Consider the following 18,415-nt stretch of genomic DNA (forward strand, 5'->3'; position numbering starts at 1 on the left):
TTTAAGAAACTTTACCAGAGATTTTATGTTACACTTCAGGGAATACCCATTAAGTGTATACTGTTGGATTCACAGCTTGTCAGGCAAAAACACAATTTTTGTAGTTTTTCCTCTGTACACAACGACAGTGGATTTTAAATCAAACAATCAAGGTGTGACTGAAGTGTGGATTTTAGCTTGCATGATGTGCATGTGCCTTTTAGGAATCACAGTTTGTATACACAGCCTCCCCTTTTTTTCAGATGCTCAACATTAATAGGATAGACTAAGAAACATTTAGGAGGGAATGTTTTTACACCTTGTTGTAGACGCTCAGCATTTCCACTGGTTAGATGGTTTTCACTTGGTTAGATATTGTGAAGTTGTTTTTCTTAATCATGGAATAATTCTGTCATCGTTGCACTTTAGCTGTGGTGTTTGGTCTTTCAGACTTTTGGTGTTGCTGAGCTGGCCAGTGCATTTCATTTTTTTTAACAATGAACCATATCATTGATTTTCGTCCGTCCTAAAGTTTTTACTGTGTCTTTGATAGGTTTATTTTGGTGTTTCAGCATACTAACGGCGTCCTTCATCTACACCGACATATTCTTGGGCCTCATTACATTGAAAAACATTCATGTTTTACATAAGAAAACTCTTATGGATTCGGACTTTTCTGCCATTCTCTCTCTAACTCACAATACCTGGAAATAAAAACTACGATTTAAAGAGCCATTTATTGATTTTATTTTTAATCTTAAGCCAGATTTCAGTTCTTTTACCCACTTTTCTCACCTTTGGTGCACTTGCTGTTTGCACGTTGTGAATATCTGACAGAACGGTGTCAGCTGGTTTCACTCTTGTTGTTAATTATCTATGAACTGTGTTTAGTTGGAGCATGTACGATGTTAGTACGAGGCTGTCACCCTCAAGCAGCACACTGGCTTTGAGGACATTAGGAGCTTGGTAAGAAAGCAAATGAAGGGCCGAACTGGCAAGTTCTCCATCAGTGTGAAATCTCATCGCACAACACACAAACACAATGAGACAGCAGCTCCTCCTGCCCCTGCTGCACAGCTCTGCCATATGCACATTCCCCACATCCACGAGAAAACTCCAAATTAAAAGCAATTAGAGCTGAAGCCAATCCTTGGTTATGTTTTTACGTAATGAGCCACTTCGTCCAATCTGTCGTACTTTGTGGCTATTTATGTGTTTATTATTAGCTGCTATGATTTATTGGACAGTTCATGCAGTAATTTTCTATCTTTGTGGCCATCTGGTCATAGTCACTTCAACATGTTGAATTTCACAAGTGTGCATTACAGGTCTACAAAATTAGTTTGACCAAAAAATGCCATGTCTGTTACTACAAACTCACCTCAGTGAGTGGAAAATACACATAGGATGGAAGTGGAAAAGTTAGCTCTTAACTTGCAGCATCCTGCTGCAACACATGTGTAATTTTTCAGAGTTTTTTATATTCATGCTTACAGTGTCATTGAGTAATACTATTTTTTTAATACATGTAAGTCCACAAGTCCACACTGTCCTTCTCCAGTCTTCATCCTCTAAAGCTCATAGGGTTTGTATAGATCTGTTACCTGCTGCACTGTTCTGTGAGTAAACGCTGCCTTGCTCAGGAGTCCTCCCCGCACACAGTTTGCACCCAGCTTCCAAAGTGTGTTGTCACCCGAGTGTGCAGTGTTATCGGGTGTGAGCGGCACCACATTATGGCTATGCTTGAGAAGTAGCACTCCATTAGGAATATATTACACAACAAGGGGCTCCACCAAGGGGGAGGGCACTGGCCATCCCAGTGCCCCCCAGCAAGACTGTTCTATGTTGGCGTGTTCCACGCCGATATTTTTAGTGGCCCCCGTATGGCCAACCCAATGGGAAAATTGTGGAGGCGGCCCTGTACACAACACTTTGTGTGCAGGTCACAAGAAATCGTAGTTTTTCTTTTTTGATTAAAGTTCAACCCTGATTTTTTTAATGCAAATAAGAATATCAATAATATTCCTATTCTAAACATTTGTTGTCTTTCTAATGATTTCTATTACATTTGGGGTTTGAATGGTTTACAAATCACTGTGTTCTTTTTTTATTTGCATTCAGCAGTTTCCCAACTTGTTTGGAAATTGTGTGATTTCCTTTCGCTGGCTTATTGGCTCTCCAGCTCAAATGTAAAACTGACTCTCTTTCGATGTCTGTGTGTGCCGGTTAATAAGTCCAGATCAAAGAAGAGTTCAGAGAAGCTGATCTTCGACAGCAGCCGGGGGAAGGACAAAACGAAGTAAATGTTTCTCAAGGTTAGTGTGAAAACCACAGGGGCAGTAATTCCACTTAAAAAGGACAATGAGAGGTAAACACACCTGTGGCAATGATCCCTGACTGCATCGTCAGGCACACATGCATAGGCCCACACTGACAACATACACCCAGTATAACATGCTACATGCATTTGTCTTTCCTCCAATAATTATAAATAACATCACAGGTTTATCAAGTAAGATAGTTTACAGTGCATTTTGAAAAATGTTTGCAAAAACTTCAGTAAGAAGACTTTTAGCACTTTAGCACTCAACAACAAATATAACTCTACTGAGAGCAATCAGCTGATTAGCATATGTGCTATACATCAGCCTGTCCCAAACTATAGCGTAAACGCTGTTTCTATACCAGAAAAGGTCTAAATGTGCATTTTTAGTCTTATTTGGGGCTGTCTGGCAAACTGAGCATGATGGAAAAACTACAATTTATAATTTTTACACTTTTCTTTTGCACAGATGAAAGCACTTTAATATATAATTCCTCTGGAATTAAATTGAATTTTAGTCTATTTCGGACATTGTCATGCGGTTATACTTACATGCTGGAATAAGGACAAAACAGAGAAGAAGATAAGAGGCAGCTCTGTGTGCGTCTAACAGTTACGTCAAACAGACAGGCCGAAACAACTCGATAGAAGCGGAAAGATTCCTGAATCACTCTGTTGGTTATAAAAATGTTCATATGCGTATATGAACATCAATTTAAAAGCATTTGTCAGGGAGAAGTTTTTAGTCTTCATCACATTTCCTTGCCATTGCTTCATGCTAAATGCGGTGGCTCTGTGGTGTGGTGGTTAACACAAAAAGCAAAAGCTTTCTGGCTTTAGACTGTGACGAGACACAAACCCAGCGATTGGGGGGGACAAGCCGAGTGTCCATCTCCAGCCCGGATTATTGGGAGGGTTACATCAGGATGGATGTGCAGTGTATCATCTGTGCCACATCAAACAAGCAGATCTGCTGTGGTGACTCCTTGGAAAATAAGGGAGCGGCTGAAACTACCTACCAGCTATATATTTTATGGCCTGACCTCAAGTACTTGATAAAATTGAAAAAAGTGTTATTTCCCAAAATGCAACTGTTTCCTTTAAAATTAGAAAGAAATGTGCCAAGGAAAAGCCGCATTTACCCATAGACTTGTTGAAGTTTCCTGATCCAATATTAAATTTAGAAAACTTTATAAATAGTATCCTAACAGTTATTATTAAGGATAGAGAGCATTATTTAAAATATTTACAGTAATGTAAGGGAACGGTGGCGGAGGATGGTGAAGAGACTCAAAAAAGTGAGAAAACCAGAGAAGAGGTTATGCTCAAGTGCTGAGATGAGCATATATGGACAAGCATGCAGGATTCATTTTTTCTCTCACCTCTGTGTCAAAGTGGGCCTAAGCAAACAGAGGATGAGCCTGACTGGAGGGAAAGCAAGAGAAGGCAAACAGTGACTGGTCAAAGCCAGGAGGCATGTGGGAGCGTTAAGGTCGCCTCAGTGCTGAAATCTTAGATCCACTAGCTCTGGAGAAAACTCCCCACCCTATAGACATCCACAGGCTGTCAGTGCTTTAACTGAAGCCCTGCACTGGAAGTACTGGTGTATAAATGTGTTTTACATATTGACTAAAACAATTAATTTACTCTCCAAAAACCTCCCTCTCCATGATAATCATTAGGTACTTTATGTTTTATTTTTTATTTTTTTATCTGAATACATTTCATCCTTATCACACGTGTCTACATAAAGCATACAACGCTTATATTCAGTTCATTTCAAAGTGCTAATTAATAACAACAGTTCCCTCAAAACACTTTATATTATAAGGTGGAAGAACCTACAAAGAAGACTGAGAAAACCCCAACAATTATATGACCCCTAGTGAGTAAGTGGTTTGGCAACAGTGGGAAGGAAAAACTCTCTTTTAACAGGAAGAAAACTCAGGCTCAGGGAGGGGCGGCCATCTGCCACAATCAGCTGGGTGTGAGGGGAGGAGGACACGACAACTATGACTATTTATGGCAGCATTAGACTCTATAGTGTGTTTTTCACAGTTGGAAAGTTCCATTGCTTCTGTCTATCTTAATACAGAAGTCAGCTAACCTAATCAACAAACCAAAATGAAGAATATATGTACAGCCCTGAAGTCATTTTTGAGCAGAAGAAATTTCTATAATGAAAAACATTCAAAAGTGCAGTTCAAACAGATATTGAGGTTGATCATCTCTCAGTTGATTTTCACGAGTTGTGCCAATGATGGCGAGAAAATGAAATCAAAAAGCCAGTGAACAGCTTATTATACGATAAGCAAATAGGTTAAAATATGCGAAACGCTTCTCTTTTTTTCTCGAGATTCAAAGCTGAGACAATACAAGTTTAAATCTTTTTTCTCAGGTTTGCTTGAATTGCACCTGCATTTCATCCTTTGAGGATTGAGGGGGGGGTGGGGTGGTCTGGGAGGGGATCTAAAGCGCAATAGAGATCAATGTTAATTCACAGTCCTGCTGACCCACACCAGGAAATGGCCTGGTGTGACAGTTAGCACCAGGTGGGGTGTTGGAGGAGAAGAGACAGGCGCCAAATGGGACACTAGGACTGTGGGAAATGACACCTCTGACTTTTAAACCATTTCTACCTCGGCTAATATACAAAGGGGTTCCTCTTTTTAAATGACTAAATAACTAATAGAAAAGGAAGTTATAACTGAATGAAATGCTCTGCACTTGTAGATAAAAGAGACCACATTCACAGCCAGAAGCTTGACTTTATGAGGACCTTCCAGACCGAGCTGATTGACTTGATTAGAATTTAATGCTGCGTCTTCAACTTTTCTATTAAACAGACAATCCCTGAGATCCCTGAGAAGAGCAGGAAAGCAGATATTTACGTCAGTCTTCTGAGGCAAAGATACGCCCTTTCTTTAACCAACATGGTTTCCACATAAAAGTTGGTAAGTGACATGGAAAGTTTAACCTTTGTCTGTGAGATCTTTTTTGTTTTTTAGTAACATTCATATTCATTGAGGCGACACAATCTGAAGGAGTCTTTCAGCTTCTCTTTAACCTGAGTGGGATTTGTTTTTCTCTGCTTGCTGTGAACTCTGGTCCAGACTGCTGGACACAGAGTCAGACTCACTGTGCTGGCAGGAGGAATGAGGCGCCCAAGATTTGGTTAGTAACACAAGCCAACCGCAACACAACACCACAGAGCTATACTGGAAGCTAACACGTGGGTGCCACAAACTATCTGCTTTTATCATTTGTTTTTATCTTATTTGTTATTTCTTGGATGCCACCATGGCAACGGCAGTATATAGTAGTTATTTGTGAGGGTGACACTGCTGTACTAAATGGATGTAAATCACTTTTTCATTTAGTGAGTTATCAGTGACTGTGTTTTTTCTTTCTTGTTCTACCGTAGGTCCTTCCAGGCATCGGCTCCAAGCAGGAGGGGGAGCCAGCCCAGCCTATCGAAACAACGGGAAAGTGTTCAGACTCACAGACCCTCGCATCCCCAACACCTGAGCAGGGTGTCAGGTGCATGAAAGCAAATATGAAAAACAAAAACTATTTAGACCGATGTTCATGTGTGAGTGTTTTCTATGCAGCCAGCAGAGTTTGAGACTTGGGTCTGTGACACAGGAGCCTTCAGTGATTCACTTTTCAAAAGGTAAAGGTTCTCAAAGTGAACTGTTTTCTTCAGGATTCAAGATTCTTTACTTTTGTGTCAGTTTGTTTTAATAAAAACATTCATCTACGCTCACCGGCTTTTTTAAGTTTTAGTAAAATGATCAAGGATGTTGTTGTTGCACTTTGTGTGCGTTTGTCTAGATCTCTCATTCATTCATCACTTAAATTAAATTTGATTGGATAGAAGTGAGCTGGGGCTCTAAAGGTCAAGATGTGCCTGAGATGATTACACTATATACAGTACAGCTTGGAAAGCATTCACAGTGTTGAATACTTACATGCTACATGTTTTTTTAAATACATTTTTAAGATTTTCAGTCAAATTTTTTTCTGTTTGTCATTATGGTCTATTATATGAAGGTTTTGAATAAGGCTGTACAAACTGTAGAACAAGTGAAGTGCTGTGAACACTTTCCACATGCACTCTACATTATAAATAATAATAAAAAATAAATGTCATAAAAGTGAATGAGTAAGACATTGTCCCACAAGCAAAACATACACATACACAACAAAATATACACTAAAGTTTTGACTATAACGAAACATCACTTCAGACCTTTTTTCTTTGAGAAAATGTGTATTACATTTCCTCAAAGAAAAAAAAAAACTCTCCATAAGAGATTTAGAGTTGTGAAACTTGGACTAGTTCAGTCAAAAATAATTGGAGTTATTAATTTTTAATTTATGTGGATTTGTGAACTTTTATTTGAATTTCTGTGTGTTTGGATCACTGTGTTGTTCATTTTATTTGTTTATCTTTGTTCCTTCCTTTTTTGTTGATTTGTTTATGTTGAAAAAAAACCCAACAACAACACAGAACTGAAAAGGTTTCAAGCTGTAGCTCAGAAATAATTCTCATAAAATCGGGCTGCCATCAGTTTACAATAAAAGTGAAAGAATTACTCAAACTGCAGCGTGGATCTTGTGAAGGCCAGCTCAGCGATTTGCTTTCTGCAGGTGTGGCTTTGATCAAAGTGTCAATGTTTACAGGTTGATGTAATAAAGAAGGTCAAACTGCTTTATTCAAAACGCTGTCATCCTGTGGGCCTCAATGATATGGCCGCTTTCAGCCAATCTGCAACAAGTCTGCGAAGATCAAAGAGGAGATGAGCCAACCACCTCTCCTCCAAACACCCATCCTCAGCTGGAGCTTCTCTTTAGCCTTTATATGCAGGAGCTGTGAGTGACGTTCAGCTTCCTCGGACAGAAGTTGTTTTTCCAATTGCACAAGGAGACGAAAGAGATTCTGGAGCAGCTTTAAGGTTCTTCAGTAAGCTACGTGTTTCAGCCCTGGAGGTACTGGACAGAATGGCGACAGGCGCTGGCGAGTGTCCGAGCAAGGCCGTTCAGTACCGGGTAGATCACCTCCTCAGTGCGGTGGAGAGTGAGCTGCAGGCCGGGAGCGAGAAGGGTGACCCCACGGAGAGGGAGCTGAAAGTGTCCTTGGATGAGAGCGAGCTGTGGCAAAAGTTTAAAAACCTCACAAATGAAATGATAGTTACAAAGAATGGCAGGTGAGCGCATGGACGGATAGACTGATGTAAAACACAGTTCTAAGTTTCTTCCGTTTTTTAAAATGTGTGACTTTTTTTTTTAAGGCGCATGTTTCCGGTGCTGAAAGTGAGCGTGTCTGGACTGGACCCGAACGCCATGTATTCCTTTTTGCTGGATTTCGCGTCTGCAGACAACCACAGGTGGAAATACGTCAACGGAGAGTGGGTGCCTGGTGGAAAACCCGAACCTCAAACTCCCAGCTGTGTGTACATCCACCCAGACTCCCCAAACTTCGGCGCGCACTGGATGAAGGCTCCCGTCTCGTTTAGTAAAGTCAAACTCACAAATAAGCTCAACGGAGGAGGTCAGGTAAGTGCAAGGCAAGTTCGTGCCGTGTTTTTAAAATGAAATACACAATGAAAATGCGTTTCAGAGACACAACATAGCTACATCTGCGTTGTCGTTTTTCCAGATCATGTTAAATTCTTTGCACAAGTATGAGCCACGCATTCATATAGTTCGGGTTGGAGGCCCACGGAGGATGATCACCAGCCACTCTTTCCCAGAGACACAGTTTATTGCAGTAACGGCGTACCAAAATGAAGAGGTAGGCAATGCACCGATTTGTGTGTGTGTGTGTGTGTGTGTGTGTGTGTGTGTGTGTGTGTGTGTGTGTGTGTGTGTGTGTGTGTGTGTGTGTGTGTGTGTGTGTGTGTGTGTGTGTTTTAGAATAAAATGAGTTTAGCAAGAAATATGGTTAACAGAAATAGAATACAAATAAAGTTTAATGTGTGCGTAATTTACGCACAGCTTTTGCGCACGATTTAGTTTATTCGGGGTTTTTTAATTTGGGGTTTTGATTTTGCTCGTTTGTTTGTTTAATTTTAACAAACCATATCCACGTTATTTATACATTTTTTTTAATATTTGGATTTTAGATAACTGCCCTGAAAATAAAGTACAACCCTTTCGCCAAGGCCTTTCTAGACGCAAAGGAGAGGTAAGGATACATGTGAAGTTTAAATTTTGCATTAAAGCGTGTGAAAGGGTTTTCTCAAACAACACAATCAGTAGAAATAAACCAGTCTTCATTCTCGCAGGACTGATAATAAAGACATACGAGAAGATGCCAGTGAAAACCAGCAATCTGGTTACTCTCAGTGTAAGTATATCTTCTTTTTTCTTTCTTTTTTCATTGTAATAAGCAAGTGGTGCTAATCTTTTCCTTTATTTTCTCCTCTCATGGAGACAGTGGGTAGCTGGTTTATTCCAGGGGCAGCTCCTCTCTGCCCTTCAGCCAGTCCTCACAGCCAGTTTGGGAGTCCAATCTCCCTCTCGCCATCCCATGGTTGCGAGCGCTACTCAACTCTGAGGACCCACCGCTCTGCCCCTTACTCCAGCCCGTATACCCATCGGACCAACTCACCCAGTGAGTATCTCTCTCCACCAGTTACCTTTTTATAGAATCACACCACTTCCTTCCCCAACTATTAACAAGAAACTCAAACAAACGTTACTGAGCTGGGAATGTTTTGCATTCCTTTGGCTTTTGTGCGAGTGGAGCCTAAGAGCTGTAAACAGCGTGGCTTTGCACAAGGATGTATGAGATTCACCCCTGTCACTGTCAGGGGGACTAGTCCTGAAACATACAGACAAAACAAAAGGTGATAAACTTTATAATAAAGATATATAATTTGACTTTTGACAGATATATCCAAAACCACTGAACACAGATGTCTTTGTGTTGCAGCCAGTTTCTCAGACAACTCTTCAACCTGTCTGTCGATGCTTTCAAGCCATGATAACTGGTCCAGTCTTCAGATGCCAACACACTCGAGCATGATTCCCATGGCCCATAACTCCACCTCTGGTACCAGTTCTAGGTTTGTGCTGTTTTCTTTTGCTTATTTTTCTGACTCTAGTCAGAAATAATAGGATAATCACAAAAGACAATGAAAATTCAGTCCTTGGATGTGCAAGATCACAAATCTTCTCTCAATTATTATCTTTTTTAGTCCAGTATTAGTAAAGCATTAGGAGGAACAAGAGTTTGGTTCACGTTTGGTCAAAATGATAATTTAAACATACAAATAATTATACAAGATGTAAATAGTGCATTAATAATACTGGCGAGAAAGGAAAAACACATATATAAGGCAAAGATTTCAGCTAAACTAGATTATAAATCAGTTATTTGTAGCAAAGGTCCATTTTTATGCATTTTGAAATAGATCATGTACAAAAAGAATTACGTCATTAGAAGTTAAAATACTTAAACTGACTCTAACAAGCTTTAAAGAGTGTGAGGCACTGACTTGAGATTGTTTGTTTGTTCTCACAAACAACCGTTAGATACAAAATCCATACAAAAAGTAGCATCATCAGAGACGTTGAATAGCTCTCCTTCATTTCTCTCAAATTTAGCTTTTCATTTTGTCTTTTTCACTTTGCAAAAACTTAATGATCTTTATGTATTTAAACTAAAAAACACATTGAACAAATACAACACATTTAAAAAAAAACAAAAAAACTTTATCGATGCCATGTCTGAACATTTGAATGAGAAGCACTTTTAAAACATCCAAAGAAGAGACGAATGAGAAGTTTTCTGTCCATCTCTGTCCAGTCAGTACACCAGCCTGTGGTCTGTGAGCAACTCGTCACTCACTCCGGTGTCCCACAATGGGGGGATAAACAACTGTCTGAGCTCCCAGTTTCTTCGAGGGTCCAGCAGCCACTATCCCACCCTGTCTCATTCAGCAACAGTGCCCTCCTCTGGCTCTCCCATGTACGACAACAGCACGGCCACAGAAGTGCATGATACGGCTCAGTATGACCTCTCGCCACTTGGCCGACTGCCATCCGCCTGGACCCCAGTTACGCCTCCGTCCCTGTGATGAAAAATTCTCTTCAAGCTGAGAGAAAAAGAGAGAGATCGCCATGAAACGTTGACCTCGTGCTTTACCTGATGTTGGTTTGAAAGGTGAAATTAGTTCTCAAAAACACAATTTGGTCCTTTAAACATCACTGATAATGTTCGGTCAGTTTCTAAGACATTTAAACTGGTGCTAATGAAAAGCAGCAAAGGCTTAAATTCAGCCTTCAGAGGACTACTGAAATAGCTGGGGGGGATTTTCTTTTGGTTTACTTTTGCTTGAATTCATTCAAAGTATTTATTCAAAAAAGCAGGAATTTTAAAATGTTAATCTGCTTACATTAAGCATAACTTGCATAACATTCACTGCAGTAAGCAACAAAGATGTACAGTTGAAAAATGTTAAATCGCTAATACATTGTTTATAGTGTAAATGAGAAAGGAATCCAGCAAACTGTAAATAGCTAAATGAGGGTTTTTCAAGGTTTTTAAATGAAAAGTGGAATCCATTGTCAATATTCTGCAATCTGACATTAAAGATCATGTTTCTCATATCGTCTCTTTTACATTCTCCCATTGTCCTTTCATTGTCTGTGTGGTTTAATATTTAGTCATATTGATTCAACAATAAAAATAAGGGACAAAAGGTTTACTGATTTTTTTTAAGCTGAAACATTTCATTAGGATTGAGCTATTTTATTTTAAATCATTTAACTTTATTTACTTGTGTACACTATTCACACTGACTTCAGCATGTGCAGTATGTCTTTCTGCTTCTTGTTCCAATGAGCAAAGAAGAATAATTTTACACATAATTGTGTCTGCACTTTGAAAAAGTTTTCACAGGACTCTCTGCAGTCCTGTAAAAAAATATAAGTCCACCTCATGCTTCAATAGCTAGCAGAAGCACCTTTAGCAACAACTTGAAGTAGGGTCAAGTTCTGGGTGAATTTGTCAGTCTCTCGCATCATTGTGGAGGAATTATAGCTCACTCTTCTTTATGACCAACAAGCACAAATTATTAACCCTACACTGCCGCCGTGTCCATCCAAGGACATTGTTGCAGAAGATTTGTGGTTTGTTCAGCTGCAACTTTGCAAACCTTTAGATAGAGATGTTTACTCCTGTCAACCCTTCCAAACAAGTCATACTGGTTCAGTCTTTTTCTAATTGTACTGTTGTAAAACGTAACATTTGACATGTGAACTGGGGCCCGTAGAGTCCGGGACGCAGCTGTCGCCTAGTCTGACCTTTGGGTGAATTTGCTGGGATTTGCTGGGACAAACTGCCAAAACTTCTGCTTTTATAGAGGTGGTCACGCTTCCTGATGATCAATTAAAGTACATATAATCAGCAGGGCTTTAATTCCTATGGAAGCAGTAAGGGTGTGCTTAGTTTTTCATAGACCTGTAGGATCCTTGAAAACTTTCCTTTTCACATGACTGTACGTAGATTTGAGGAAGGCAAGCTAAACCACTGGAGGCTGAAGTGCTTGAGTGTGAACGTCAGGGTGACAAATCTCAGAGAACCACACAGCTTTTGTGCTCACACCCCGTTTCCTTTTATATCTCTCTGGGACGTTTTCTTGGACTGTGTCTGGAACATTGTGTGGGTTGTCATTATGAAAAGAATAACTTACACCCTGCTCAGTTTCACTTCTTAAACCTTGATGTTTTCTATATGCTGAAAGATTTTCAAAGTAGTATTGTAGTTTTGAATCTTTTTGGTTTGGTATTTAAATAATATTCTCATTAAATGCACAAACTATAGCCTGTTCGGCTCCCCGTTATTATGCAAAAAGCTTTTTAGCACCCTGCCGTCAGAGTGCACGCCCAGGCGTGTTTCTTGTTAATTAAGTTAGAAAATATTAAGTCGTGTCAGTGCAGGCATGACATGTAAATAACCTCAGGACATACAACAGTGTTGTTTTTGTTTTTGTCCCGTGTTATTGACCTGAAACGCTGCGGAATTGCAACTTAATAAAAAGGTATTTTTTTCTGTAGTTTTTAAATGAAATAATTTCACAACAATATTTGGTTTCTTCTGAAGTTCTAATTTTTCATTTTTATTTTTTTATTTCTTATTTTGCCTTTTTCCTTCAGACTGGATATCAACTCAGTCTTTGTTCACACCAGCACCGTATCCGCTGGTCATATGCCACATTAGATCTGGGTCACCAGATCTAATGTGGATCTGTGATATGTGATATCACATGGGAAGCTTTAATAATTCTGGTGTCTCTATAGTCGTGTGCAAGAACAGCGGCTCCTCTCGCGTTTTATGTAAGTTCAACTTCTTTTTGGTCAAAGTGAAAACAGTGTGGTATCATATAAGGAAGTACCCACTCTAAATCATACCCTATTTTTTCAGCTGTTTTACACCAAATGGGTTTCCAACATTAACAACATCTGGATTAAATGAGATTCCAAACTAACCACTGAGACCATAAACTCATTATAAAAAATATTCTTACACAGAGTTTAAAGTGGGATCATCTTCTAATAGAATTCAGACCAATCATACTTACATCTACAACCAGAGGACTTGCCCCCTGCTGGTCATTAAAAACAATGTTTGTTTAAGGCACTTCCTCAATGACTTCACTTTTCAGAGAAGTGAATGTTTCCAAATGTCTTCTTTCCATGATGTGAGGTCATTTTTTATTTCTCTTCTATTTATATTGTTCGCAGAGTCAGTTTTCCTAACAATGAAGCCATTGCTGTTACATTTGCTGTATATTCTGTATATGCTCTTACTACAGGCTTGAAAAGCATACTTGAAGAAGGCCCTTCTTGGAGGCAGAGGCGACTGTGCAATAACACCCTTTATGAGGCAGATTAAGTCATTTCGGTACCAAGATAAAAACCCACAGTTTGCAGCACAGAAGGCCAAACCCAGCCTCTGGGTGACAATCAAGTACCCAAAATCCCACAAATCACATTGTGGGAGGAGGTCGGTGTTTTTACTTCCACAAAATCTAAGAAACACTCAGAGGCACCACCATGATAAAGTTGAAGAGACTGCAGGAATTAATCTACTGCTCTGCAGCAAAAAGTTTTGAAGAAGCAGAAAGTAAACTATGTCAATGACCCCAGTAGATACAGGAGGCAGAAGGAAACCAATCATATAGTGAGAGAACTCAACAAAGAACAGAGGAAACTCAGAGAGGAGGAGAGGAGAGGCAGACCTGATGCAGACATCTGGAGCAAGCTTCTGAGGAGTGAGGAGCCAGCTTACAGAGGCAGAAGTTACAGGAGTCTAGAAGTGGACTAGAACAGGCTTCTGCAAGAATCTCTTTGGGTTTGCAAACAACCCCCCATCAGAAAGGAGCACAGTGTTAATCTACAGGCAGACCTGGAAAAACAACTAAAAATGTCCAGAACAGAAAAAAAACACCTTCTCATCTGACATGCTACCAGTAAATGTTCTGAAGCGCCAGATCACGTGACCTAGATGGAGTGAACTTCAGTGGTTTAATTTGTGTCACTGCCTCAAAGTGCTGATTGCAAATAAACTTGTATGTAAATAAAATACTCATAAGGTACTCATTTTTTAGTGGCAGAAATAATTATTTGATCCCGTGCTGAATTTGTACGTTTGCTCGCTTACATAGAGATGAGCAGTCTCTCATGTTTATGGCAGTTTCATTTTAATAGAGAGAGACAGAATATCAACCAAAAATCCAGGAAAAGCACATCACATAAAAGTTATGAACGGATTTGCATGTTACTGAGTGACATGAGTATTGGATCTCCGAGCAAAATATGACTGAGAACGAAACTTTCTAAATCCTTCCGGTTTCTTGGTTGAAGGCAAAGTGGTGAACTCGCCCGGTACACAGCCCCAAAGCATAATGTATCCACCTCTGTGCTTGGGTGTGGGGATGATGTCCTTTGGGTCATGCTCAGTATTTCTCTTCCTCCAAACACAGCAGGTCTACTTGATGCCAAAGAGCTCGATTTTGGTTTCATCTGACCACAGCACTTTCTCCCAAGCCTTCTCTGAAGCATTTAGATTTTTACTGCCAAACTTAAGATGAGTCTGTACTAGAGATGGACCGATCCGATATTACGTATCGGTATCGGTCCGATACTGACGTAAATTACTGGATCGGATATCTGCCAGAAATAAAAAATGTAATCGATCCATTAGATATCAAAAAAAAAGCTCCTCACAAAACTTGCGACATGGCATAACTCAGCTCATAACCTTAGCACATCGGAGCAGTGTGCATCACGTGATAGAGTGGCTGTGTGTATTTGTAGCCTCGCTACCAAACCAGCATTTCATCTCTGATGAAGTTATCCCAGAGAGAAGTAAAGCAAATGTGTAAGTTCATCTCTGAATGTTTGTAAAGCATTCCCACATTAAACTTAACAACCAATATATGGAGCAACTGGCTCTTCTCTCTCCCTCCCTCTCCTGTTGCTACTTCAATCATGAAACTGCTTAATGATCAGCTGATCGGCTTTTCTGTCTCTCTTGTTTGTTTTTGGCCCACTTTGCACCAGAAAGAGGAAACCAGCGGCTGAACAACAGCAGCTCGTTTAACCTTGATAAGCTGTTGTTAGAATGTATTTAATATTAATTTCTACACCAGGATCTTTTTCTAGCTGACGGCTGGTAACTGTGCAGGGGCGGATCTAGCAAAGTTTAGCCAGGGGGCCCATAGGGCATGAACAGGGAAAAGGGGGCACAAAGACATACTTTTCTTTCTTATTCTCATTTAAAATGTCTAGCTTTTAATAAATACTTATCTGAATCTTACACCCAAAGTTTTAATCTGATGTAAAATATATAGAAGTCCATTACTGTGTATAGTAACTGTTAAGTCTAATATACCCTAGTAAGCTATAGTACTTTTTCCTTTGGGAAGGTACCATCTGTGCAGTCTGCAATTCTGTTGAAGAAAGATGTTGAATCTATTTAATTATTCTTGAAAAGTAATTTATTTCTGTGCATTTTTTTCACACTGCATCAAATTAAAGTTGATTATGTCGATAAAGCATCATGAGGTGGAGGGTAGGGGGGTGGTTCCCTTTTTTTTTTTTTTTTGCTGGGAGTTTGCAACCCTATTAGTTGGGTTGCTTAATATTTCTGCTAAGTACTCTTTAAAATACCAGAATAGGAAGGATTGAGTAGGTTTAAGTTTATTAGATTGATCAGTGTTGCTGAACTATGAAATATTTTGGGTGCAGTGCATTTTTTACATACAGGTATAACAGAATAGCTTTAGTGTTGTTGTTTATTTAAACTTGAGTATGAACTTATACAAAATGCAGCAATATTTTTTTTTTAAAAACAGTTTTATTGATTCAAAAACACTATATCGGATTCATATTGGTTTCATATCGGTATTGGCAGATATCCAAATTTATGATATCGGTATCGGACATAAAAAAGTGATATCGTGCCATCTCTAGTCTGTACATGAGCCTTCTTGAGCAGAGGGACCTTGAGGGTGTGGCAAGATTTCAGTTATTTAGTGGTGACTGTGGTATCAACTGCCTTGTCCCTGACGTCCTTTGACAGCTCTTTGGTCTTGCCCCGTGGTGGTGGAAAGGTGGGAATTGGAGGAAACTGATTCTAAGGACATCAGGAGTATCTGTAGTTGACTGATGTGTCACATGGACATACAGTCAATCTGTGAACCAGAATTCTGGCTGGTTTGTAGGGGATGAATTGTTTTACTAAATGACATGCAAATAAATTTGTAACTTTTATGTTTTTAGAAAAAAGCAGATAAAAATTAAAAAGTGTTCATTTCTTTGTAGGTGAGCCAACTTACAGATTCAGCAAGGGATCAAATAAATATTTCTCCCACTGTACTTACAGTATAACTTGTGTCTTTTTTCCCCTTTATCCCCACAGTTGTTACTTCCTTGTTGTACACATGGGCACACATTTTAAGTCCTGAAAATCACAGGCTGTATGATGTATAAATGTATCTGTGTATCAGTGTCTCTTTGAAAGACAAACCTTTTAGGCATTTATGTCCTGAATAAATATCTTTATTAAATACAGACACTGGTAGTGATTTTACAGTGGACTGCAAACAATCATGAGAATTAACTAATAATGTCACTCTTGAGGTTAGGCTAGTCTTTTAAGTCTTGTTTACTTGGTTTTGAAAAAGAAATAATAAATCTGTCACTGTATATATTTAAACCCAACTGGACTTTCATTTAAGATTTAATTATGTTCCAATTGTGTAACAGAAGATTTTGACAGCACTTTCTATTACAGTTATCGTTCTGTGAGGAAGTTCATCTTGTAAGCTTGAAGAAAGGAGTATTGTTTAACCAAGAATTACATGAAAACGTTTTAATCCAAGTGTAGCATCAAATCAGTTACATTTCTGGGATATTGACCTGGTCAGTTAAGTAGCAGAGGGGGTTGTTAATCAGTTTTAGCTGCTTCGGTGTTAATGAAATCAACAACAGGCCCACTAGAGCAGCAACAATAAGACAACCCCCTTAAAAAGAATGGTGGAGGTTGTTTTTTCTGACTGCTTTTTTCAAGAGTTTTGCAGGTGTCATGTGTCACTATTTTCAATTCGATTCCATTTTATTTATATAGCACCAAATCACAAGAGCAGTCACCTCAAGGAGCTACTTGCAGCATGAACCAACACCTGGATCCTACAGAGGTTGCACAGGTAGTCCAGTTCCTCACCTCCAGGATAGCAAATCAATACTTACCATTGCCAGAAGGTCAGCTTCTTTATGAAAGGAGGAACAGGATGAGCACTACAAAATGACCTCTGGCAGTCACAAATGTGAATGTCTCTTGAGATGTAACCTGGACAAATAGTCAGTGATGCACACAGAGTCTTAACATCAGACACCCTCTCCCTGGTAACCCAGCCACGGGTGATTAGGCCCCGCTTCTGTCCAGGTAGCATGCTCCTCCATGTATCAGCCCTCTTCAGCAAAGCCTTCAGGAGGACTTATCTGCAGCTTCCAGGATGTTTTTGATACTATTCTGCAGTCCATACATCCCCACGAGCCCTAGAACTTTAGAGACTGACCTGCAAAGGCCCTACACCCCACCTCCACAGGCTTGCAGCACACCTTCTCAGCACACCTGCCGAAAGTCGGCAACCAGTTCTGCATGTTTTACCTTCTTTCTTTCCTGCATTTCCTCCAACTAATCTTCCCATTGGACAGTCAACTCCAGCAGGATGACTTGCTTCAACTCTTCAGACAGCAGGCCTGTATCAGGCCTACGTGTGGTGACTGTCTGGGAACCTCAGCTGTCTCCCAAGATCACCCAGAAGCTGCCAGTCTCTTGTTATTGCCAGGAGCTTTCCCTGCACCCTTTGTTGGGGCAGTGTGGGCCCAAGAAAGATGTTGAAATACTGGTGTAAACAAGTCTGGCCCTGAAGGGCAGGAAAATTTGCAGTTGCTGTTGCTTCTTGCTGTGGTTTATGACAGCACAGATGGTATCTGCTAACACCCAAAGAAGATGCTTGTGGTGCCAGTGGTAACGCCCCCACCCTCCCAAACTCCTTGGCAGCTGCTGAGAATGTGGTCCAGTGTGACCTTCTGGTGACAGAAAGGTGAGACAGCCAGGCCTCAACTGTACAGGTTGGAGGTGCTCAGAAGAAGATTGTATACCAGCTTCCCCAGAAACTTGAAGCAGAGAGCTTCCATCTTTTAGAGCTCTGCTGAAGTGATTTTACCTGCAGCATTCTCCCACTTGTTCAGGGTCCTTGTTTGTCCAGCATCACAGGTTTCCTCCTATTTAGCACGCAGTTTCTACTGAATGAGTTGGTGGCACTCTTTCTCCTTCCAAGCCCTGCTGGGCAGTTACAACTATGCCAACCAAGCTGTTATCCCGCAGTTTGGCATTGTGACCAATATATTACTATACTATTATTACCTGTTTTTTTCCCTCATAGAGATTTATTAGTTTCCACATTATCACCCCCAGGTTTTGGCCTCTGATTACCCAGTTGCATAAATTCCAGTGTAATATTACTCAGCTAAAACCATTGTTGATACAAAGTAGAACTTGGTCATTACTTGTGCATTACTTTGGTAATT

General features: G+C 39.9%; 1 protein-coding gene across 2 annotated transcripts; it reads left to right on the forward strand.

Annotated features, from left to right (window-relative positions):
* The first annotated feature begins 7,081 nt into the window (after window positions 1-7,081).
* Window positions 7,082-10,933, forward strand: tbxtb (T-box transcription factor Tb). Of its 2 annotated transcripts, none has more exons than XM_085427479.1 (8): window positions 7,082-7,512; window positions 7,597-7,861; window positions 7,965-8,099; window positions 8,431-8,492; window positions 8,593-8,654; window positions 8,745-8,921; window positions 9,201-9,375; window positions 10,119-10,933. In XM_085427479.1, exons 1-8 carry the CDS (start codon window positions 7,307-7,309, stop codon window positions 10,387-10,389), a joined length of 1,353 nt encoding a protein of 450 aa, XP_085283605.1. In that variant the 5' UTR covers window positions 7,082-7,306; the 3' UTR covers window positions 10,390-10,933. The 2 variants fall into 2 exon arrangements, with proteins under 2 accessions (XP_085283605.1, XP_085283606.1); XM_085427480.1 differs by having other exon boundaries at window positions 7,101-7,512; window positions 9,243-9,375; window positions 10,119-10,931.
* Window positions 10,934-18,415: the final 7,482 nt, after the last annotated feature.

This window comes from Rhamphochromis longiceps, linkage group LG13, assembly GCF_057381845.1.
Source record: "Rhamphochromis longiceps isolate RC_006_pf linkage group LG13, R_longiceps_female_GT1.1, whole genome shotgun sequence".
Taxonomy (NCBI): domain Eukaryota; kingdom Metazoa; phylum Chordata; class Actinopteri; order Cichliformes; family Cichlidae; genus Rhamphochromis; species Rhamphochromis longiceps.

Bases quoted from the DNA above. Each gene is read 5' to 3' on its own strand.
- tbxtb (XM_085427479.1), top strand. From the start codon at position 7,307: ATGGCGACAGGCGCTGGCGAGTGTCCGAGCAAGGCCGTTCAGTACCGG. The intron at 8,493-8,592 runs GTAAGGATACAT...TCATTCTCGCAG, and splicing joins TTTCTAGACGCAAAGGAGAG to GACTGATAATAAAGACATAC. The intron at 8,922-9,200 runs GTGAGTATCTCT...GACTTTTGACAG, and splicing joins CCATCGGACCAACTCACCCA to ATATATCCAAAACCACTGAA.